Source organism: Phalangium opilio, unplaced genomic scaffold (assembly GCF_054372755.1).
Source record: "Phalangium opilio isolate 3A_F unplaced genomic scaffold, DU_Popi_V2 ptg000390l_1, whole genome shotgun sequence".
In the NCBI taxonomy this organism is placed as follows: Eukaryota; Metazoa; Arthropoda; class Arachnida; order Opiliones; family Phalangiidae; genus Phalangium; species Phalangium opilio.
Window position 1 is genome coordinate 2,637,363 of NW_028324234.1, and position 23,811 is coordinate 2,661,173.

Here is a 23,811-nt window from a genome sequence, read left to right on the forward strand (position 1 = left end):
GTGGCACGGTATTCAACGCTGAAATATTGAATTTCGAAGGATTTTTTTAGAATGTGAGAACGGGAAAAGATTTACCTGGTAAGCCATGAAAGAACCACGCGTGAACAAAACGAAGCTTCGTCTTCCCTTGATTTCTTAATATTTTAAAATAATCATCATTTTAAGGAATTCTAATTGAAAAATATTCAATTTTTGTTCCACATAAGGAATACATACAGCTAATAAGATTCATTATTTAGCCATTATCTCATGCTATCTAAGCAGGTTCTGTGAGAAGCCAAAATAGACCTCGCCAGAAGTAATATAAGAAACCTCCCTAAAGTTTAAAAGGTCGAATATTTCCCGACACATCCTGTATATACCACTTATACTGCCGTTAACAAAGGTTCAAAAATAGGGCCGCGTAGAGCGTAGGAATACATTCTCTGATCTCATTGTAATTTTAAACTTTTACAAAGAAGTAATTCATGCCGCATTTTTAGATTTTGATGATAATCAACCTATAATAATTTGAAATTTCACAGGTAGTGACTAGGGTATGCGATTTTCATAGGTGTTTGCATAAAATTTGAATTAAACCCTTACCTTTCCTAACAATACAAAGAGAGATTTTAAAATGGTGCCATTATCTATCTCGATATAATAATCTTCTATTCATAATTTTCATCTTCTTGGCTTCATAACAAACTGGATTTTCGTTTCGAAATAACTGTTTTCGAATATTTATTAGCATAATCTGGATTCCTCTGTTTCTTACGACAGACGGGTCAGCAGACTACAATAGTTTGAAGCGCTTTTTCATCTTTCCCTTTCCAACTTAGGACTTAGATCTATCGTACGTTGAGAACTTGAGAGTAATAGTGTCTGAATATGGTATTTGGCGGTTCGAGGATGTATTGCCAGTTTTAACATTACACCTATGGCGGCTTGTATACTTCCCTCGCGTAGGGTTGTTTCTTATATTACTTCTGCCTCGTGAATTGTCTTTCTCCCTGCACGTCGAACCTTGAGCGCGTGTGCCTGACCGCGAGTTACTACTAACCAATGAAATCACACATAGAACACGTTAGAATTATGAGGCTCAATCCTGGCCACAGAAAACTACCCATGGGATATATGAGAGAACAATTCTTCCTATTTGCTGTAAATTTTCCTTTTCATAAAAATGGCACTAAAACCCTACTGAGAGCTAAATCGAGAACGACAATCGAGAAAACAAACAACTAGAGCTCCTCACAACCAGTGTTGAGCTTATATTACATAAACCAATTATCATAACAAGCAGGGCAAAAATAATTTCGCAATACTCTATGTGGTTTTCAATGTGCTGGCTAAAACAATGGCTGTCATATACCTTATAAATTTATACAGTATAGAGTGCTACATAAACTTGAGAAATGCCTGCCCCATTTCAATATTGGTGAGATACGGTGTCAGCAAAACTATAAGGTGCCATTTCTCGTTTAGTGTACATTTTTATATTTCTAAAATATTAGCGCAAGTATCGAAAATCCTACCGAAAACCCTTCGATTAACAAGTTTTAGAGTTTCATCCATCGATTTAGTAGTCTATTGAAGGATTTTCAAGAATTCAATGGGATTTCTAGAGCAACCCGACCGCGACTAATCGTCTCAAATTTAGTGGGCTTTCAATCAAACCGCCTTCACACTAGACACTTTGAAACCGCATTGAACCGTTTTGGAAAGCGGTGAACTATACAATAATTGCATTTGAACATAAAATATCTCTATGTTTAACAATAAAATGTTACATTTCAACATTTACAAAACGGTTCAAACGCTTTCAAAGTGTCTCGTGTAAACGCAGCTTTATGCTCGCTAAAATTAGCCTAGGAAACAAAAAATAAGCACTGCCACTTTAAACACACTTTCTTGCATTTCGTAAATGAGTTAGAAATTGATTGAGGATCTTAACTTATCCAGTTCCTTTTCATACTTTTTACCCTTACCCGTAGCAGGCAAACAAACAAACGAACAAATCGTTATCATCGGTTAAGTCATTATATGACAACACGGACTCGTAAAAATGTGGAGTTTTACCATTTTGACCTCGATTGTGTGCGCATGTTTTCCGTACTGCGAAGAGATGTCACTCAGTGCATGTAATACGAGGGTAACTACTACTAAAGGGTAAATAAGCGACTGAATTACCAGCCCAAAATAGTCATCTTTGTCGTTCTGAAATATTTCACGATTTTATTTGCCGTAATATTACTATAAAAGGGAAATAAAACATTCGCTTACCTGTAAATAGTATTTCATGATGGTGGATCTCAGTGTGATAGTATGCGTTACTGTTAAGAGGAACCAAAATATTGTCAGTATTCCCGACAATACCGTGCCACCCCATCTGCCGTAAACTACGAGAAATAACGCCAAGATCTGCAACACGAGAGTTCAATTTATTTCCTTAAATCGTCAGATATAGGGTTTATTAAAATGTCTTACGTAAGTTACAAATTCAAGAACGACCGCTAAATTGTCGACGACTTGATAATTGCCGTAGTATATTTGTTTACCAAACTTTAAGACGCTAATTGCGGCAAGTAACAAAACCAAGAGCTGAAAACACAAACAAAAGTAGGTGTACCAACGCTTTAGGAACTTTTTGGACATTCAAAAGATTATTCCCGAGAGGAGGAATAATCTATGCCAAAAACGTGCTCATCCTGTACAGTGCATTTGTTGCGGTACAACGATGATTCTTGTTCGAAAAGAACATACTCTTTTCATAATACACAGATGAGAGCAACAGACACTTCGCCTCTCCGACTTTGCGATCAACGCGACTTCCATTGGGAGAAACAACCAGAGTATCGCGCATGGCACCCAGATCAGGATGGTCTTTTGAAAACAAGGAGTCAAGTCCGGATCATCCGTGTACCACGTCAAGTTGGCGTCCTGTTGAAAATAGTAACATATTTCGTAATTAAACAAAAAGGCCATCAATTATTATAATTATTCCTCTGGTCAAGTAATGTATTTTGTAACATACCCAAAATGGAGATTCGCAAAAGTTCTCCAAAATTAAGAAACCCATTAATGATTAACACAAAAATATTTGCTAAAATAATAGAATAAGAGCAATTCATTTAACAGGCTTTACAACGTTTTTCAATAAACCGCAGAAAACAGTACATACAGACCTTGATCGAGTCTCGCTCGCATAACACGTGGGCTTCACAACGAATGCGTCTACAGTAGAGCTGAATATTAAAATGCCAGACTTCAGGCGATAAAATCGTTCGTTTATGAACTGTACATTTCAATATATGCTGGGAAGATTAGGATTTCTGATTACGGATTATATTTGTTAAAGTTTTTTAACAGTTTATCCTTGTTAAGATAGTCTAATTCTTAAATGAATAGAAGAATCCATTTCAATATGGCGTGAGATACGATAGGATTTAATCTCAAATTACAAAAACAAAACTTCGTCAAGGCTGTAAAGAATTATAAAAAACGTCTTGGTTTGGACCAAGGCCGAAAAAACAAACGATGTGTGAGGTTTATCATTTGACTGAAGTTCAGATATTGCAATTATTTTAGTTATTTTTATCCATTTAATCCTTAATCAATATTAAATTAAACTGATTATACTGTTAATCGATCCATTGCCTTTAATTAATTAAATTACATTTTCCGAAAACATTTTATCATGAAAGTAATTATTTTGAAGGGAGTACGTGTTGAGGATTTAATATTGAATATTTGAAATATTCTACCGACTTTCAAAAAAGAGCAAGCGAACTTTGACATAATTCGAAAGGAAAATGTAAATATTTAACAGTGGATGCCAAACAAGGGTGTTGCACGAATTTATACATTTAATTTCGTTAATCGAAATGCTACATTTCTATTGTCGCCTCTATGAAGAAAAGATTGCACTGCAATTTCCCTCTCCGTGCTTTAGAATTTCTTGGTCATAACTCAGTCTCCATTTGAAACGTCATTACCCCTTTCTACATTGTTGGTGCTAGTTGTACACCGGTTATGAAATACGCATAATCATTTTAGTTCGCATAAAGACCATTTCGGAAAACACACAGGGGCGAGGCCACCATGGGAGTATTCTCCGTTACACCAAGGGTCACCGCCAGACTGTGCCAAAGTTCACTACAGGCTAGAGGCTAGTCAACTCTCACTGCCTATAGCGGTGCTTCTAGGCAAGAGAGAGAAGACCTCAATGGCGGCATCACCCCTGTGTTTTAATTGTCTGTATGTAATTTCCAAAATGGACTACTTACTTACAAATGTACACCGATTACACAGAGTTATCGGTCCTTCAGGAGCTAGCGAGTGTCAAGCCATAACCATAATCATTCATGTACAAGAATGTTTTATAGTGTTAAGGTTGGCGGGCAAGTCCGCAGAGTCATGTACCGTTCGAACTGAGTGTGTTGTGACGGCTAAGATGACCCATACACTAGAACCACTGGTAATTTTAAAATTTTATATATTAGGAAAATAGAGAATGGGGGTCGGAGTTGAGTGTGATCTTCTTCGCATAACTGGTAATGTGATGATGTGCATACCCATACAATTTCTGCAGGAAATGAATACAACAAGTCATTGGTACTGAGAAGTATTTCTTTTTATGTCATCTTTACTAATACCTTAGGTTATATCAGAAGTAAGATAAGGGACTAAAGTATCGAGGTAACCAAACTCTTCACTTGGCGATGGATGCGGCATAAAATCCTCAAATTTGTTCACTATTACCAATGCTAGGGCACTTTACTTCTAGTACCTTATCTTACTTTTGGTTATATTTATACCGATATCATATTTTTCCTGTGCTACAGAGAGCCACCTACTAAAAGAAACCACAAAGGATAAACGTTGTTGATTTGTCTTAAGATGACGATATTAGTTTATAAATTAGTTTCAGCTAAATAGGTTATTTATCATATTTTCTTGAACATCAGTCTTCTCAGAAACTTACCACAGATTTAAACTTTTTTGGCGCAAACTTGAAAATTTGTCAAGCCAGCCACAATTAAAACTATGTGCGACAAGGTGCTTACAAGTTAGTGGCAATCGACACGAAATCCCTTCAAAATAATTCATTTCATGATAGAATATTTCAAATATTCAATATTGATCCCTAAACATGTACTCCCAAATAATTAATTTCACGATAAAATGTTTTCGGAAAATGTACTTGTTCTTGAAAAAGCGTAGATATGTAATTTCTTTCTTTCTTTCGTACTCTTTGCAATGATTTTAACAAGGTTGGCAAAAATTTAGTTAAAAAGAAACGAAAGTGTTTTTTACTGTGTACAGGATTTGTTGTTTTAAACTGTTTTATAAACAAGTACAAAAAACAGTAAAAAAACACAAAAAACCTAGTTTTAAACGTGTTTAAAATCACTCTTCCAGATCTAGCAGTCTATATATTATATATCGCGGCTCTCCATTTAAGCCACTACTCGCAAGGCGCTTATTTTCACTGCGTACTTTATTAAAAAAAGGTCTTCGTTTGGACCAAGACAGAAAAAACAAACCATGAGATTGACGTTTATCAATTGATTGAAGTTCCGATATTGCAATTTTTCTTTATTTATATTAGTTTAATCCTTAATCATCATTTAATTCAATCAAGCGATTTAACTGCTAATCGATTTATTCCCTCCAAATTAATTGAAGAAATGACATATTTACGCTTTTTCAAGAACAAATTAGATTTTCCGAATTTATTTTATGATATTAAATATTTTGAAGGGAATACGTGTTGAGACATAATATTGAATATGTGAAATATTCTACTGACTGTTTAAAAAGAGCAAGAACTTCCTTAATTTAGAATTTCAAGGTATAAGAAATTGTCCATGTGGAATTAGAACCAGGGACCACTTGAGCCCAAAGCGAGTATCATACACCTAGACCAACGGACCACGAAAACGTAAAGAGAAGAAAAATACTAAAATCAAAAACTCTCTGAGATTTGAACACGGTACCACTCGAACCCAGTGCGAGTACCATACCCACTAACAGACCACTAACATGTACTACGAAGTCAAACACGAAAATGAAAAGCTCCTAAAATCTAGAAGTTCAAGTTGTAAGAAACGGTTCTTGCCAGGGTTGGCAAAAATTTTGTTTATAAGAAAAGTTGTGATTTTTATTGTCTAAAACACGATTTAAAATTAGAAGGGAGCACGTTTTGAGAGATAAATATTGAATATTTGAAATATTCTACTGACTGTTTAAAAAGATCAAGCGATCTTTTCAAAAGGAAAATGTAATTTTTCAATAGGGATACAAAATGAGGGTGGTGCGTGAATTTATACATTTAACCTCTAATGTCGAAATGCTTTTTTGTCGCAACTATTAAGGAATTTCCGATTCCGTACTTCAGAGTTTCTTGGTCAGAATTGATCATACATTAGAAACGTCACCACCCCTTACTACTTTGTAGGCGCTTCATGTTTTCCGTTTAAGCGTATTAATTTTAGCATGTCAAGGGCCTGGCTTTAAAGATTATGCGTAGTCACTTTAAAACAGTAAAATGTACCAACAGTGTAGAGAAACCACATTGGAGAAACGTTGTTGCTGTTTTTAAGTAGACGACAAAAGCCTTAATCATATTTTTGGAATATCGTTCCTCAATACAGATTGGTAACGGATAAATCAACTGGTAGGGTTTCCAAACAATTAAACACACATATGAAACAGTCGAATTGTTGCAAGGCTTTGACTGAAGCTTATTATTTCTGTTATTTATTCTCTTCGCTCCTTTTTACATAAAAAGAGTTAAAAATTCGAAATTTCCCTCCATAAAAAAACACGTTTTAAACTTTTTTTAAACGTTTTAAACAAATTGGTGTTTTTAATGGCTGTTTAGAACAATTTTTTAAAACTTGCCAACCCTGCTCATTGTATATTCTTTCTAATTCAAAGAAGTATAGAAAATTGGTTAAAAAGCGTTATGAAAATTAATGAAAATGAAACGGAAATTAACGACTCCTTATCTCTATAGAATATCTATCCGCACTTGTAGTAGTAGTTTTAGCGACGGCAATGTCAGTCGTTTAGTAACCGTATTTTCGTCATTAACGCGATTACGTACATGAAGGAGGAATTTTATGAAACTTAATGTTGAAAAAGATGAAGCGCTACGCATTATGACCGCGTAACTTTAAAGATTATCTTGTTGAAAGTGACATTTTGATTTTCGAAACTTAAAGGAATGGTTTACTCATAAATTTTTTTTGCTTTAATCCCTTTAATTGCACCCAAAACCAAGATTTCGAGAGTTGAAAAAATTTTACATTAAGTATATTTTAAATAAAATCAGAAAAACTAATTGCATTGAGGACCTTACAGCGCCTGTAAGGTGCTTTTCCGCAAAACCAGAGAGAGTGCGATACGTCACTCTAATATATTCATTGAGTTGAGAAAATTACCACTAGAGTGGCCTTTGCGTTAACCTGCCTAATGGGGAAACCGGGGACAACTTTTAAAGCAATGGGACGGACGGACAGGCAGCAAGTTTATCAAATGATGGTGTCGCCATCTCGAAAACGAACTTTGAATTTCCGTCTTTTGCATGTATTCTTGAAATTAGTTAAATTTCCCGCCTTTTCTTTTAGTTCCCTTTTTTCCACCACGATGGCGCCACAAGCGCGTGATAGAGTTCATTTCGGTCTACATCCTTGAGGATGAATGGCCACTCTAGTGGTAATTTTCTCAACTCAATGAATATATTAATTCAGTCGTCCATCTTATTGGCCGAGGTATCTATAGGACAAGCTTCTACTAAAAAGTAAACTCGACTATTACGCGGTTGAGCGCTAGACCGGCGACAAGGTACGTTGGCAGCGCCCGTAGAGATACTCTGTTAGAGCCGTAGTCAAGCCTGTAGATCGCCGTAGCCAAGGCCTAACGAATCGGGGCAAATCGTAACCATTTTGATGCACTATAAGGGTACTTACAGTCAAGGATTATTTAAAATGTCTAAGGATAAAACGCACACACAGATCTCTATAGTAAGGGAATGTTCTCTAGTTGTTCCGAAATTTTCACCCATCCCCCTCTCCTCCACCTACTGTTTTGGTGCGTCAAACGGAAAACAAATAGCGATACGGCGCCACCTATCTTATTATCGCGAAAGCAAAGACGAAAGAGAGATAGTTTTCGAAAGCATGCAGCCTGTATAGTTCTTTTTCGAATTGTCAACGGTCGTTACGAGCATTTAGTTGAAGATTCAAGAATGAGGTTAGTTCCTAATAATCATAATTTAATTTTAATAATAGCGTAAAGGAATAATTCTTGATTAAAGCAAACATTCAGTTCAAGAATATATGATGTGAGTTTACATTAATTTAGTTTAATAGGCTGCATAGGCAAGGTTTTAGTAGATCTGCTAGAGCAGACGAGAGAGACAAAACTTTCAGAGAACCCGGTCACGTGTTGACGCTTCAAAATATTGGCTTTCCGGTTTGCCGATTGTGCCCGCTAGGTACCGTTTGGAACATCTACCTTCGATATTTCCTTCTCTGCGTTTTATCCTTAGACATTTTAAATAATCCTTGTTACAGTGATCCGGAACAGAATAAAAACTAATAGACACCTAGAGTTAATACTCTGACAGTCTTTTATAATACAACTTGGCATTTCGGCAATTAATTTTGATTCAAATTGATCAACGAAACGACTAGCGAGAGCTAAACATACTTGAAGACGAAATTGTCAGACTCAAAAAAAACCCCGATCTAAATTCTTCTGCTTGGAATGCTAAAATCTCATTGGCTAAACGCTATTTAAACCAGCCAGTCATCTGGCAGGTCTGGCCAAGCACGACAGTGAAGTTTAGAGATAGGGGTTAAGGGTTTTGTCCATATAAAATTTTATTTTAATTATAAAATGAAAACTATCGCTAATAATTTAATTTCAGTAGTGCCACTGTCTTTATAAAAGTACTATTGACGCTAAGAGACAAAAAAAAGTTAATGGGTGAACCATTCCTTTAATATTCTAGTTGAAATCCTAAATGGTCCACCACCATCTTTGTAATCACCTCAGAGAATATAGGATCGCTTATTATTTCTGTTATTTATTCTTTTCGCTCATTTTCAAATGAAAAGAGTTAAAATTTCTTTTCACCTAATGTTGAAAAAGATGAAACGCTCCGCATTATCACTGCGTAACTTTAAAAAGCATCTTGTTGAAAGTGAAATTTTGATTTTCGAAACTTAATATTCTAGTTGAAATCCTAACTGGTACACAATATTTGTAAACACCTCGGAGATTTTAGGACCGGTGGGTTCCTTGAAATCATTTACTAACCAATAACAAAGCCCACGCTTTTTTTTCTCCTCAATTGAACCAAAGCTTTGGTTAGGAGGCTCGAAACGCAAAAATTAATCCATTATTTAAGTATTTGACTAGCACAAAGTCCGAGCCGTACTCCACAGCGGCTCCTTATACGATTAACCGTTAGAACGCGTCTTCGCTTCTAGGTCTTGGAACACTCTTACGATTATTGTCTTCCCCGACAAAACCGCGTTCGCACGGTTGATTATAGGACCCCTGGGTTCCTCGAAATCATTTACTAACCAATAATAAAGCCCACGATATTTTCTTTCTCCACAATTGAACCGAATCATTCCTGGTTAGGAGGCTCCAACCGCAAAAATAAATACATTATTTAGATATTTTACAAGCCCCAAGTTCGAGCCGTACATGTACTTCCCAGCGGCATCTCCTATTGTAGGTCTTGGAACACTGTTTTGATTAATGTCTTCCCCGATAAAACCACATTCGAAGGAATGATTATTTGACGGACTATGCCATTCAGTAACTTGTTCGCAATCATCACTTTCGTCAGCATCTTTTATCAGAATAATTGCTTTAAAATGCAGTTTGAACACCAGCATTTATTATAGTTTTAGATATAACAGCGTCTTTACTATTAATCATGATGGTGATCTGTTAATTGTTCATATTTTCTGATTAAACAAATAGTATTATTAAAACAACGAACCTATGACCTTATAATTCCATCTTTACTATAGAAGGTAGCCACAACTTTTACACGCGCTTTGCTAACAATCATAAGCCTTGGCACCGCCATTTTTCAATATTTCTCCCCTACGGATTTTCCAAAACTGTTAAGTACGATTCAGATCTGTTTTCTTTTGGAAAGAACAAATTCTCTGGCTAGTCCAGAAGATTTTAGTATATTAAAGCATTTTAAACCTTGCTAATATCAAACGTTTTTTATCTTAACTATTTGATTAAGAAGTTTCATTCCGTATTTACTGATGCACTTAAATATTAAGAAAAACTTTCAACTAAAAAACTCGAAATTCAAAGTTGCCTTCGATTGAACTTCACCTCTTCAAAATATAATTGGAGGGGAATTTACATCTCGAGTAGATAAACACAAAATTAAGTAAAACAAGACGGCCCAAGGGCTCGTAATAGTAGCCATATCGTACGAGTGAATAGCCCCTCTATACCCTACCCTAATGAGTGGATAACCCCTCTATACCTTACCCTAATGAGTGAATAGCGCTATCTTTTTCAATGCTTAAATGATTTACCGTGCATAAAATCAGAGTGAATAGCCCCTCGATTCCCTACTCTAAAGTCTAAACAGTGATTAAATTATAACCGTATAAATTTACTTATGCTGTAATTCTAATATTCCGGCGAATCGAAGAACAGATAGTTTTTAGTGATAATCCCCTCGATGAGTTTACAACATAGACTTATGCCGATGCACACTTATCGCATCTTATAAATTTCAAACAAGGACTTATGCCCAGAAACTTTTGAAAGAGAAAGTTTAGTTATAGTGATTACGCATTTTAGTGATTATCCCCTCGAATTACCTTTAGCAATGCTAAAATGATCAAACGCATAACGCTCATTTAACACTATGTTAGCTCTATCTAAACCCACATTTGAATTAACCGCCTAAACGTTCCAGTCAAACATAACATAGATGACGATAGCTACCGAACGAGAACGAAACACATGAAACGGGGAAAATCGTTATCTATTTAATTAGCACATAAATAAAAAGGAAATAAATATAAAAACCCCAAACATACAAATTCATAAGTATCCGACCCCACAGATAAAAATTCAAAAGTATCCGACCCCACAGATTAAGAGGTAGACATTTTAAATAATCCTTGTTACAGTGATCCGGAACAGAATAAAAACTAATAGACACCTAGAGTTAATACTCTGACAGTCTTTTATAATACAACTTGGCATTTCGGCAATTAATTTTGATTCAAATTGATCAACGAAACGACTAGCGAGAGCTAAACATACTTGAAGACGAAATTGTCAGACTCAAAAAAACCCCGATCTAAATTCTTCTGCTTGGAATGCTAAAATCTCATTGGCTAAACGCTATTTAAACCAGCCAGTCATCTGGCAGGTCTGGCCAAGCACGACAGTGAAGTTTAGAGATAGGGGTTAAGGGTTTTGTCCATATAAAATTTTATTTTAATTATAAAATGAAAACTATCGCTAATAATTTAATTTCAGTAGTGCCACTGTCTTTATAAAAGTACTATTGACGCTAAGAGACAAAAAAAAGTTAATGGGTGAACCATTCCTTTAATATTCTAGTTGAAATCCTAAATGGTCCACCACCATCTTTGTAATCACCTCAGAGAATATAGGATCGCTTATTATTTCTGTTATTTATTCTTTTCGCTCATTTTCAAATGAAAAGAGTTAAAATTTCTTTTCACCTAATGTTGAAAAAGATGAAACGCTCCGCATTATCACTGCGTAACTTTAAAAAGCATCTTGTTGAAAGTGAAATTTTGATTTTCGAAACTTAATATTCTAGTTGAAATCCTAACTGGTACACAATATTTGTAAACACCTCGGAGATTTTAGGACCGGTGGGTTCCTTGAAATCATTTACTAACCTATAACAAAGCCCACGCTTTTTTTTCTCCTCAATTGAACCAAAGCTTTGGTTAGGAGGCTCGAAACGCAAAAATTAATCCATTATTTAAGTATTTGACTAGCACAAAGTCCGAGCCGTACTCCACAGCGGCTCCTTATACGATTAACCGTTAGAACGCGTCTTCGCTTCTAGGTCTTGGAACACTCTTACGATTATTGTCTTCCCCGACAAAACCGCGTTCGCACGGTTGATTATAGGACCCCTGGGTTCCTCGAAATCATTTACTAACCAATAATAAAGCCCACGATATTTTCTTTCTCCACAATTGAACCGAATCATTCCTGGTTAGGAGGCTCCAACCGCAAAAATAAATACATTATTTAGATATTTTACAAGCCCCAAGTTCGAGCCGTACATGTACTTCCCAGCGGCATCTCCTATTGTAGGTCTTGGAACACTGTTTTGATTAATGTCTTCCCCGATAAAACCACATTCGAAGGAATGATTATTTGACGGACTATGCCATTCAGTAACTTGTTCGCAATCATCACTTTCGTCAGCATCTTTTATCAGAATAATTGCTTTAAAATGCAGTTTGAACACCAGCATTTATTATAGTTTTAGATATAACAGCGTCTTTACTATTAATCATGATGGTGATCTGTTAATTGTTCATATTTTCTGATTAAACAAATAGTATTATTAAAACAACGAACCTATGACCTTATAATTCCATCTTTACTATAGAAGGTAGCCACAACTTTTACACGCGCTTTGCTAACAATCATAAGCCTTGGCACCGCCATTTTTCAATATTTCTCCCCTACGGATTTTCCAAAACTGTTAAGTACGATTCAGATCTGTTTTCTTTTGGAAAGAACAAATTCTCTGGCTAGTCCAGAAGATTTTAGTATATTAAAGCATTTTAAACCTTGCTAATATCAAACGTTTTTTATCTTAACTATTTGATTAAGAAGTTTCATTCCGTATTTACTGATGCACTTAAATATTAAGAAAAACTTTCAACTAAAAAACTCGAAATTCAAAGTTGCCTTCGATTGAACTTCACCTCTTCAAAATATAATTGGAGGGGAATTTACATCTCGAGTAGATAAACACAAAATTAAGTAAAACAAGACGGCCCAAGGGCTCGTAATAGTAGCCATATCGTACGAGTGAATAGCCCCTCTATACCCTACCCTAATGAGTGGATAACCCCTCTATACCTTACCCTAATGAGTGAATAGCGCTATCTTTTTCAATGCTTAAATGATTTACCGTGCATAAAATCAGAGTGAATAGCCCCTCGATTCCCTACTCTAAAGTCTAAACAGTGATTAAATTATAACCGTATAAATTTACTTATGCTGTAATTCTAATATTCCGGCGAATCGAAGAACAGATAGTTTTTAGTGATAATCCCCTCGATGAGTTTACAACATAGACTTATGCCGATGCACACTTATCGCATCTTATAAATTTCAAACAAGGACTTATGCCCAGAAACTTTTGAAAGAGAAAGTTTAGTTATAGTGATTACGCATTTTAGTGATTATCCCCTCGAATTACCTTTAGCAATGCTAAAATGATCAAACGCATAACGCTCATTTAACACTATGTTAGCTCTATCTAAACCCACATTTGAATTAACCGCCTAAACGTTCCAGTCAAACATAACATAGATGACGATAGCTACCGAACGAGAACGAAACACATGAAACGGGGAAAATCGTTATCTATTTAATTAGCACATAAATAAAAAGGAAATAAATATAAAAACCCCAAACATACAAATTCATAAGTATCCGACCCCACAGATAAAAATTCAAAAGTATCCGACCCCACAGATTAAGAGGTACCCCACCCCACATCACCCTGACATTTTAGAGATAAAAATAAATAATAAAAAACTCGGGGTTTCTATCAAGTCTCTATAGCTCAGTGGTAGAATTTCCGTCTACTACGTGAGCGACCCGGGTTCGAATCCCGGCTGCGATCTCAAAAAAATTTTAATTAAAATTAAATTTCTAACCGAGCCCAGTTACCCCTATGGGTGGGTTGTGGTAATATAAAGTTCATTTTAAGCTAAAATCTGACGATAACGATAGCGAAAACTCCGGCCACTACTGTTACTACTGTTACTACTATTACTACTGTTACTACTGTTACTACTGTTACTACGGCTCGGGTCAAACTAAGAGCCTATCGTATACTACGATATGGCTAAAAACAAAAGTGGTCAGACGAATTCGTTTCGCGGGCCTAAAGACTACAAAAACCAAAACAAAAAACCCAACCGAACCAATTATTCATTTTTTGATGTAATAATTTCCGTATCTTTTCCGCATTTTAATCTACGCTTACGGGACCAAAATCATTAAACAGGTAACGAATCTACTTATCTTCTAAGGTCTTTTTTCTTGTCCTTTAGTGAGCAAAACATTAGTTATGGATGGAAGAAGATGGAGTAAATCTCCGTGTTTCGGGGTGTTCCATTTTAGGCAAATGAAGTCAAATTTTCTATTCGAGTTTTTTCAATAATTTTTAGGCCTAACCTGGCGTTTAATGGGTTTAAATTGAAACGAAACATCCGAAGTTTTCAATGTAATTGTTTTCGTAAGCCTGTGTTTTTCCCAATGGCCGTGAAAGCTTATTTCCCTAGACCGATGGGAGAACATTCCCTTCATTTTGGAAAAAACTAGTTATGCAAAATATGAGGTTGTCTAATTACGCTCGTATCTTCTCTGGATTTTATGATGGAGTCTCAAGGCTGTGTTTTATGGATAGAGCGATTTTCAATCTTCCAAATGAGCCCCTTAAAATATTTATTTCAAGCTCTCAAACATAAGTTATGAAAAAAAAAACAATGAGTGTGACGTTTATCAATTGACTGAAGTTCCGATATTGCAATTTTTCTTTTTTATATTAATTAAATTCTTAATCATTATTTAATTCAATCAACTGATTTATTTTTTAGTGGATTTATTCCCTGCAAATTAATTGAAAAAATTACATATTTACTCTTTTTCAAGAACACATTACATTTTCCGAAATTATATTATGATATTAATTATTTAGAAGGGAGTACGTGTTGAGTTTTAATATTGAATATGTGAAATATTCTACTGAATGTTTAAACAGAGCAAGAACTCCTAAAATTTCGAATTTCAAGGTATAAGAAATTGTCTGTGTGAAATTAGAACCAGGGACCACTTGAACTCAAACAAAGCGAGTATCATACACCTAGACCAACGGACCACGAAAACGTATTGAGAAGAAAAATACGAAAGCCATAAACTCCTAAATTTACAATATGAAGCTTTAAGACGGGACCCTCTTTGATTTGAACCCGGTACCACTCGGACCCATAGCGAGTACCATACCTCTAACCCAAAGGACCACGAACATGTACTTCGAAGTCGAACACGAAAATCAAGAGTTCCTATAATTTTCAATTTTATGAGGTCAGAAAGGGTCCTTGCCAGGGTTGGCAAAAAGTTAGTTTAAAAAATAAATTCTGATTTTTATTGTTAAAAATACGATTTAAAGTAAGATTTTCCGAAAACATTTTATCATGAAATTATTTAGAAGAGAATACGTGTAGAGAAATCAATATTGAATACACAATTTAGCTTGTATCAATTAATTTTTCCATTATCACTATTAACCTTTACTCACACATAGAAATTAATTTCGAGTATACTTGTTTGATCATATTTAGTGAATTTTTATATATTATCCTAAGATAAAACTAACTAGTTTTTAAAATTGTGAATTACACATAAAATATTTGAAGTGCCTCTCTGAAATTTAATACAAGTTGAGGCAGGTCAGGTGTGAGGGTCTGAAATTAATAAAGAAACATAGTTTGAAACCTAAAAATTCGGAAACTCAAAAGTGCTTAAATCCCAAACACTCGAAACTTTTACGTCCTTAAAACCTAAAAATTCTGAAAAATAAAATGTCCAAAACTTGGAAGTTTTGAACCTAAACGATTTACACTAAATGCGTTTAAAACCTAAACGTTTGACAAACAACGCGTTTAAAACCTAAACGTTTGACAAAAGGATGCGTTTAAAAGTTAACCTTATAAAACCGGAACGTGTTTAAAACGTAAACGTTTGAAATTAAACTCGTTTAAAACCCAAATGTTGGAAAACTACGTGCTAATACATGATAGTTTCATTTCATATACCAAAAGCCAACCCAGAAATTTGCATTTCAATACCGTAAAAAATAGCTTTTCCAATCTCATGTCAGTGTGATAAAGCACAGTACAAAAATTCTCCAAGCCCGTGGGACATATATATGGTTAAGTTATGGTTCATGAACTAGATGACGTAAAGCACTTAAACATTTAGTGTAAAGGCTATGCACTGACCATACACCCACAGTTCATTGTTCATGAAAAATAAACTGAACTGAACCGGATTATGTTTTCTTCCTCATATCAACATCCAATCACAACCTTTAAGTTAAATCTGCTCATAACTGCCATCGCCAAGGAAAAGCCTTAAGCTTGATTTGGATTGACCAATGAAGGAGCGTAGGAGAGGTAGGTGGAGATTTCTTTGGCAGCTGAATCCGGCCACTAATCTATACGCATCAACTAACATGAAAACTGAAAACTATATTCTTTAGCACACTATACTGGCATAAAATAGATGTTAGTGGTAAAATTGGGGCACTCTAGTTTCGGTAATCCAGCAGACATGAAATATCAAATCTAATGAAACGCGAAGTAGAAGTTCTAGAATTTATAATTAATTATAAAGTTAATTGTAAGTGAAGTGAAGCTTCAATCATTTAATCTCTCCGAGAACACATCAAGCGCACAATCTAATTTATAATTAAATACAATAATAGGCTCCAAACTAAAATTGTGAATATAAAACTATTTTTATTCTGTATTGTAAGAAATAATAATTCACAAAATTTCCTTCATTCCTTAAATCTTCTATATTTTCAGCCCCCGTCTCTAAAAGTAATTCCAATCAGAAATTTTCCACTGAATATAACCTTATCAGCTCTAGAGTTTATAGAAATATTCAACGAGACAATCCGGTGCAAAGAGCAGCTGTCGACTTTTAGGAAATAATGTAGTCATTTCCATTGAAAACAACCTTGTCAGCTCTGGGCCTAAATAAATAATAATAAACACTTATAACTATCATAATTTTGAATTATATTTGTCCTTAATTGTTGTAAGAAAACTTTTTCCATGGTGGCCTTTTGGGAAGAGATATTTTGTAATTAAATTATGCTTGTATTAATACAATAAAAACAGTTAATTGACTCGAGATGTTGAACATTGTTGTTAATATTATTTTAACTATAAAATTCCATTTATTTGAACTACAAAAAAATTAGTTCTTAAAAATAAAATAAACTTTCTCCGGTTTCTAGGAATTGCTTCGACTTCGGTTAAACGTGAGAGTCTTAATTGGGTCGTTTGAACCAGAGACGTCGAACCTTAAATGCTTTGATCCTAAATTTTTTGTCAAATCGTTTGAAGTACATCTAACGATAAGGCTATTAGTTTGACCTGGTATAAATATTTTGTACTTAGTCGTCATTTAGAGAGTTTTTATTAATTTGTTTTGTGTACATTGGTGATTTTCATCGGGAGAAGATTATGTAAACAAAGCGAATTTACTTTTAACACGATATTGAACCAACAGATCATCAATATCCACTGGAAAAAAATTTCTCTCTTCAGAATTTCTCATACTAAGAGCTCCTTAAAAATTTCCTAATTGACGCGGGCAAAGAACTCAAGTTGGACTTTCAAAATTCTTTCTTTTCAAACGCTTCTGGGAATAGCTACAAATTATCAGAAGTTATTTTAAACAAGGCCCAACTTATCTTATAAGTATTTTGGATAGGCAAGAAAACATATGAAAAACAAGTTGGGAAAACCAAAATATTACCTCTCCGAGTCAAGAGGAGGCCTACTTACAAACTTATTTACCCAGATATGGAAATGTTTCTTTTTTTAAGAACAAATACTGAAGTTCATTTTATGAAATATTAAAGAGGTAAACAAAGCATAGCGAATGTACTGTAAATCAGACGACATTTTACATCCAATAAGGATATACTTGTACACATCAAAATCATCCGATGGGGGAAAAACGGGAAATAAAGAGATACAAGTTGGGAAACCAAAATAAACCTCTCCGAGCCCAGACGAATTTACTTTCCAAACACATGTCCGCCAGCCAATGAGACAAACCGGAAATACATAGTTCTAATCGGCGAGATATTGCCATGATCGTTTGTAAAGTCTGAAGCGTTTAATAGTTTCCTGCGTATCCTCAATAATTCTATTGAGGACCTAATACCTATCACTTAAATGTGTATTTAACTTTCGGCTCACTCTGAACCGTTAGAACCTCCTATAAGAGGACATGAAACAAGGTCAATTCTGGTTAAAATCTAGGTTATCTTATCTCATAGACCCAGTCGTTTCAACACGTATGGAGAGATGAAGTATTATCATCCTTATTATCTAATGAAGTTAAAAGTTACGTTTACACTATAAATAAATATAGTAAAGATGAATTAAAAAGTAAACACCAAATTTTAAATGTTAATATCAAAAGATGTTCTTGGAATATTGAGTTGAAACAGAGATTTATAGCTACACAACTACTAAAAGAATCGTAATGCCGAAAAATATTTAAGTATTTCCATTTAATATTCTGCAAAAAGAAAATGTTATCGTTTTGTAAGAGATCTTTTCATCCTACTCGCTTTATATTAACTTTGATATGCGTGTAGTGTTTCGATTCAGATGCAATCTTCATTACTTGTTCTATATTAACTCTCACTTGTGTCAGTACATAGAAATAAGTTTATATTAAATAATTAATTAAATATAAATGATAATAATTATTTTAATCGCCAGTAAATAACTTTAAAAATAGTTAAATCGTTTAAAATAAAGTTGTTCCTATTATCTTTCGAAACTTTGCTAATATTGACGTTTAAAGTGAAGGGTACCCCTCTTGCCCGCTTTCTTCAAATTTTGGGGTATATATACGATTCGTTTCCATTATAATAATAGATAAAAACGCATTCGCGTGAACCGATGGTGGAAGCCCTGCCATTGGGAGGCTAGACGTTTCCCGTAACCCTAGCCGCTCGCCTCGTACATCTTAAGCCTAAAGACGATGATGAAGCAGAAGCCAATGTTTCAGGTTGGTGTCTATGTGGTCTAGATGAAAGACCAGTAGATGCTGGTGTTTGAAGCCAATGTTAAAGATTGGTGTCTATGTGGTATAGACGAAAGACCAGTAGATGGTGGTGTTTGAAGCCAATGTTACAGATTGGTGTCTATGTGGTATAGACGAAAGACGAAGAACAGAAGATGGTGGTGCATGGAAGACAGCAAGTACAAACTAGTGTCCATGTGGAGTGGACGAAAACCAAAACTGGTGGTGTGGGAACTCAAGTAGAATAGCCAGCGGAGACAAACACAATTTTCCAAATTTCCATGAACTGTCAATGCAGTCCGGAAATTGGGAACACGTTTGCTCCGATACGCAAACTGCGAACGCGGTCACGTGGGGTGTGACAGACACACACAGAGACACAGACACACACACACACACACACACAGACAGACACACACGATCGTTACAGAACCTCTCCGTGACATACGTCACTCGGAGAGGTAATAAATTAACACTAATCACTTATCAATTAAACAAAGTACTCTAAACTAACCCTTGGGAAGGTTCAACAAATAAAACAAAATACAATTCACACTATAGCATCTATAGCATGGGGCAAAAAAAATTCTTATCAAAATATATAAAGCACAATCGTGCAAATTCATGGGTTACCAGGGCGATTAGAGATACTCCGAAATTTTGAAATTAATAAATCAGGGTTAATGCATTAGAGAGAAAAAAAAACTTGTACGACATATAACATGATATCCCGGAAACGGGACCCCCAATTTTGTAAGGGAATTGTTTTAAATTTAGATATAAGAATAAGAGAAATAAATAGATAGGTTAGGTTGCCAAATTTAACAAAGATTTAATTAACGCTTAACACTAGAAATGATTTTGATAAATATATGTATAAACACCTTAAGGGTGTGGACCATGGTCATGGCTAAATAACTTAAAACTAACAAGAGTTTAGGTTCAATCGAACCGACATTAACAAAAATTACGAAATATACCAAAAACTTAATTGATAAATAAAACCCTATTAGCGGGCAAATACTCAAGTTCGAGTCCGAGGCGATCCATTGACGAGAGTTGCGTGGTCGACATTTATCCGGCTCTTGGGGCGTAATCCCTTTGTCGCGAGTTATTCCGCGCACAGATTTTTCATGGTTTTCGTGGGACACGTTAGTGATATCTTCGCGCACACGTTCTTATATTTTTCGTCGCGAATATCGAAATTCTCGCGAACTCCTTTTCTTTTTAAAAACAGATCGAGCGCGTTCGCGTATTTATTTAGCGGATCTTTTCGTTCCTTTGCCGGCTGCGGCGGACCATCTCCGACCGCGTCCAAACGAGGCCCTAAATCGTGGGGCCCAAAGGGGTCTAGGACCAGAGGAGTTAATTAATTCGACCGACCTCCTTCAAGTATCCGAAAGGACTCTCCCTTTTTTTAAAAAAATATCTTTCGGGACCTCGCGTCCTCTGGTTCACGTGTCTTTCTTGATGGGAAAAACCGTTTTCTTTTCGACCTACGTCACGGGGACGTTGACGATTCCGAACTCTAGTTCAATAATCTTTTGCAGGTGTTCCTACAACTACTGAACAATACTATACAAAATATATTTGGTTTGGCAACCTTGTTTTTCTAGTTATTTTTGTAAGGGGGAAAATCTATTTACATGTGGGGAGAGGTTAGGAATGAATAAGATAAAGGGGTCACTCTTGCAAGTTCCAAAGGCTGACCTTAGCGGAACGAATGGACGGGATGGGGCAAACAACCTCTGCAGCAGTTGGAACGCTCCCATCTTGGGTAAATACAAAGGGGCTGATTGGTCAAGGTATCTTGAATGCCCTCATTCAAGAGTCCCAAGACCGGACAATACCCTCAGTTTGTTTGAATAGGTATTTGTGTATTTGGTTACTTTTTTTAAAATTTGAAAATTAGAATTGGAAAGATAAAAATTGGTTTATAAATTTTGAAATAATTTTGAAAAAAATTAATTTTGAGTTTCCACCGTTACAGAGCCAAAAAGAAAACATTTAAATAGAGCCACTATAAACTATAAACAAATTATTACTGACCCGACCAGAATAACTACCACCACAGAAACTTTAATTGATCACATTTACGTCTCGCACCCCACCAGAATCCTACAAAAACTCTCTATTCCAGTTGGGACATCAGACCATAACTTAACCATTTGCGTTCGGAAAACGATGTGCAATAAACCAAAAAGGACGATCGCTAAGATACGGGACTACAGGAAATATGATGTTGATTCCTTTGTTATGGATCTAACAGAGTCACTAGCAAAATTAAGATTCCAGATTGTGAATGCCGGTGTCGAACTCTTGCAAACGGCTATAATAACTCAATTAAACAAACATGTGCCCATAATTACAAAAAGGAAATTTATCAATCCACCCCCGTGGTTAACAAATGAAATTAAATACTGTATGCACCTAAAGGCCTGTCCAGACTGACACATTTTGGGAGTTCGCATCTTCGCTTTGCTTCACTGTAAAAAATAACCGTACTGTCTAGTACCTTTAAAGGTATTTTTCAATGCATCCCCAGACGTACCTATATAGGTACTACAAAATACCGTTGTGTAAGGGTACTCTGAAATACCTCTTGAAGAAGGTACTTTTGAGGACTATAAGGTATTTTGTGATCCCGTAATGGGTATCATTTAAACCTCAACAAAGGTCGGAATAAAACTTTCAAATTGTGAAAGGTACTCCTTATTACCGAAAAGGGTACCTGTTAACACTCAAAAAGGTTCGAAAATATACTTTTAAAGGTATTTTGTGCTACCAAGTTAGGTGTCAAATAAAACCCACAAACAGGTCTAAATTATACTTTCGCGCCATCAAAAATATTTGCGCCACATTTGAAACTGGTAAACTTCATCATTTTCAGACATGGTAAGCAATACACCACTTCGATATAAAAGAGACGGAAAGACACGAGAGTAATATTTTCCTTCCATCTCAACTTTTAGTGTCTTTGTTGTGGGCTTACGGGATGAGGGTAAAATTTTGCCTTCCATCTCGCCTTAAGTGTCTGCGCCGTAGGCTTGCGGGGTCGTGAGAGTTCGCATAGTAAGCAAGGGATCAACCACTCAAGATTTCCCGATACTACATTTAGCTCCCCCTTGTTAAGGAAGGTGTGATACTGTTATAGTGTAAAGGTAATTCAGGGTCACATATACATGTAAATTTTTTGAATGGCGACTGAAGGCGTAAGCTCGGATTCAAACCTTTATATTAACTATGTATGCCTTATATCATAATTGTATTGCCTTTAAATGATGTAACGTATGCTAGTGTACATAGCTGTCAAAGAAAATAATTAATATTAATTATATGTAATTAAATATTTAAGAAAAACCACTAGCTAGGAAACTTGAGATTGAAATTGAAATCTCGGGTAGAAAACCACTACCTTATTCTACCCTACCGAACCTAATCTTTATGGTTATTATTAATATTCCAACAGAGATTTCTTCTACGCTGTCATTACTAGTGCTACTGGTGAAATGAACAGTTAGTGTTAGAGAATTTGGGCTAGAAGTATTATATCATGTATTTTACTTTAGTAGTGTTAGTTAAAATCAGCACGCCGGAACTAAAAACTCCCTCTAAAGGAGTCTGTTAAGTCCTTTTCTAGTTCCAGGGTACGATAACATACCACCAGAAGCGCTGAAACTCTAAAAGGTTTCACTATATACCTTATATTTCCAAAATACCCCTTTCGAAATCATTTAATACCCGTACTGTGAGACAACTAATAGACTACGTTCATGGGTACTAAAAAGGTCGCGGAGGTATTTTATAGTACCTTCAAAGTACCTTTATTTTTGACAGTGTTGTTTGCAAGATCGCGCTACTGTCCACATTGGGTTTTCGCTACTTTGCGTCCTCACCTGGAGAAGAAACAAATTTCTTGCGACTAGGCCAAGAATTTCGCGCCTTCGCAAGAAAAGCACCAATCACAGACGAGATGAGGGCTGGGGCGATGAGTTTCGTTTTTCTCTTTGGACAACGTCGATGGAGAAGGGCAGATGGCGCAATGATTGCTCAAACTTTATTGGCTCTCAGAATGGGAAAAGCAAAATTTTTGCGTGTATCAGAACAGAAGTGCAAATGTTTTTCATGATCTGTTGTGAAGATGCAAATAGGCGAAGGCGCGAACACGCGAGCGCGAGTTCAATGTGGACAAAGCTTTAGAGATAAGGCTAAGAGAAGGTCACACAAATCAGAGCCCGCCCTCGAGGAATTTAAATTCTATCGTAATTATATTAATAATAAATTAAGAGTTGAAAAACGGAATTGCCTTAAGAAAAAACTTGCACAAATGACAAATAAAAAACAAGACATCTGGAAAATATTAAAGCCTTACCTTAAAGATACTAAGAAACCAGATATTACGCTAAATGTTCAGGGAAAAGTTATCTCTGATCCACATGAGGTGGCGCAGACTCTAAACGAATACCTGATTAAAAACCAATTGGCGACACCGATATATAAAACAGACATCTCTCATGAAGCTGAGTCAACTACCAGTTTCTCGTTTCACGAAGTAAATGAAAATGAAGTGTTCAACCATCTTAAAAATTTAAAGAAAAGTAATGTCTTTGGTACTGATGGAATCTCGTCCTCCCTTCTAAAAGGCATAGCAATCCTAATCACTCCAATTTTGACTCAAATAATAAACAT

At 35.5% G+C, this 23,811-nt stretch overlaps 2 protein-coding genes and 3 long non-coding RNA genes across 7 annotated transcripts in view; 1 reads left to right on the forward strand and 4 right to left on the reverse strand.

Annotated features, from left to right (window-relative positions):
* Positions 1 to 2,398, reverse strand: part of LOC149596186 (multidrug resistance-associated protein 1-like) — a 35,257-nt gene extending 32,859 nt beyond the window's left edge. For all 3 annotated transcript variants that reach the window (XM_089861527.1, XM_089861526.1, XM_089861525.1), the window contains exons 1-2: positions 2,266 to 2,398; positions 2,062 to 2,199 (exon numbers count right to left, since the gene is read on the reverse strand). In XM_089861527.1, coding sequence (XP_089717653.1) covers positions 2,062 to 2,087 — 26 coding nt within the window. In that variant the 5' untranslated portion in view covers positions 2,088 to 2,199; positions 2,266 to 2,398. The remainder of the gene's footprint in view (positions 1 to 2,061; positions 2,200 to 2,265) is intronic.
* LOC149596187 (ATP-binding cassette sub-family C member 3-like) lies at positions 2,236 to 3,061 on the reverse strand. Its single transcript, XM_089861304.1, has 4 exons — positions 3,017 to 3,061; positions 2,746 to 2,922; positions 2,470 to 2,583; positions 2,236 to 2,403 (listed from the first exon to the last, which is right to left on the reverse strand). Exons 1-4 carry the CDS (start codon positions 3,059 to 3,061, stop codon positions 2,236 to 2,238), a joined length of 504 nt encoding a protein of 167 aa, XP_089717430.1.
* A 555-nt stretch (positions 3,062 to 3,616) lies between these two features.
* LOC149596188 (uncharacterized) lies at positions 3,617 to 10,211 on the reverse strand. Its single transcript, XR_016379448.1, has 5 exons — positions 10,017 to 10,211; positions 9,936 to 9,954; positions 4,638 to 9,874; positions 4,269 to 4,567; positions 3,617 to 3,997 (listed from the first exon to the last, which is right to left on the reverse strand). It is a non-coding gene; the product is annotated as an uncharacterized LOC149596188 (long non-coding RNA).
* A 5,876-nt stretch (positions 10,212 to 16,087) lies between these two features.
* On the forward strand, positions 16,088 to 17,214 carry LOC149596189 (uncharacterized). The gene is made up of 2 exons (XR_016379451.1): positions 16,088 to 16,787; positions 16,875 to 17,214. It is a non-coding gene; the product is annotated as an uncharacterized LOC149596189 (long non-coding RNA).
* On the reverse strand, positions 16,788 to 17,656 carry LOC149596190 (uncharacterized). The gene is made up of 2 exons (XR_016379453.1): positions 17,562 to 17,656; positions 16,788 to 17,044 (listed from the first exon to the last, which is right to left on the reverse strand). It is a non-coding gene; the product is annotated as an uncharacterized LOC149596190 (long non-coding RNA).
* Between the last annotated feature and the right edge of the window lie 6,155 nt (positions 17,657 to 23,811).

Excerpts from the sequence above, each read along its gene's own strand:
- LOC149596187 (XM_089861304.1), bottom strand. The coding sequence starts at position 3,061 with ATGGGTTTCTTAATTTTGGAGAACTTTTGCGAATCTCCATTTTGG. Across the intron at positions 2,923-3,016 it reads TTTGCGAATCTCCATTTTGG|GACGCCAACTTGACGTGGTA; the intron begins GTATGTTACAAA and ends TATTTTCAACAG. Across the intron at positions 2,404-2,469 it reads TTCTTGAATTTGTAACTTAC|ATCTTGGCGTTATTTCTCGT; the intron begins GTAAGACATTTT and ends CTCGTGTTGCAG.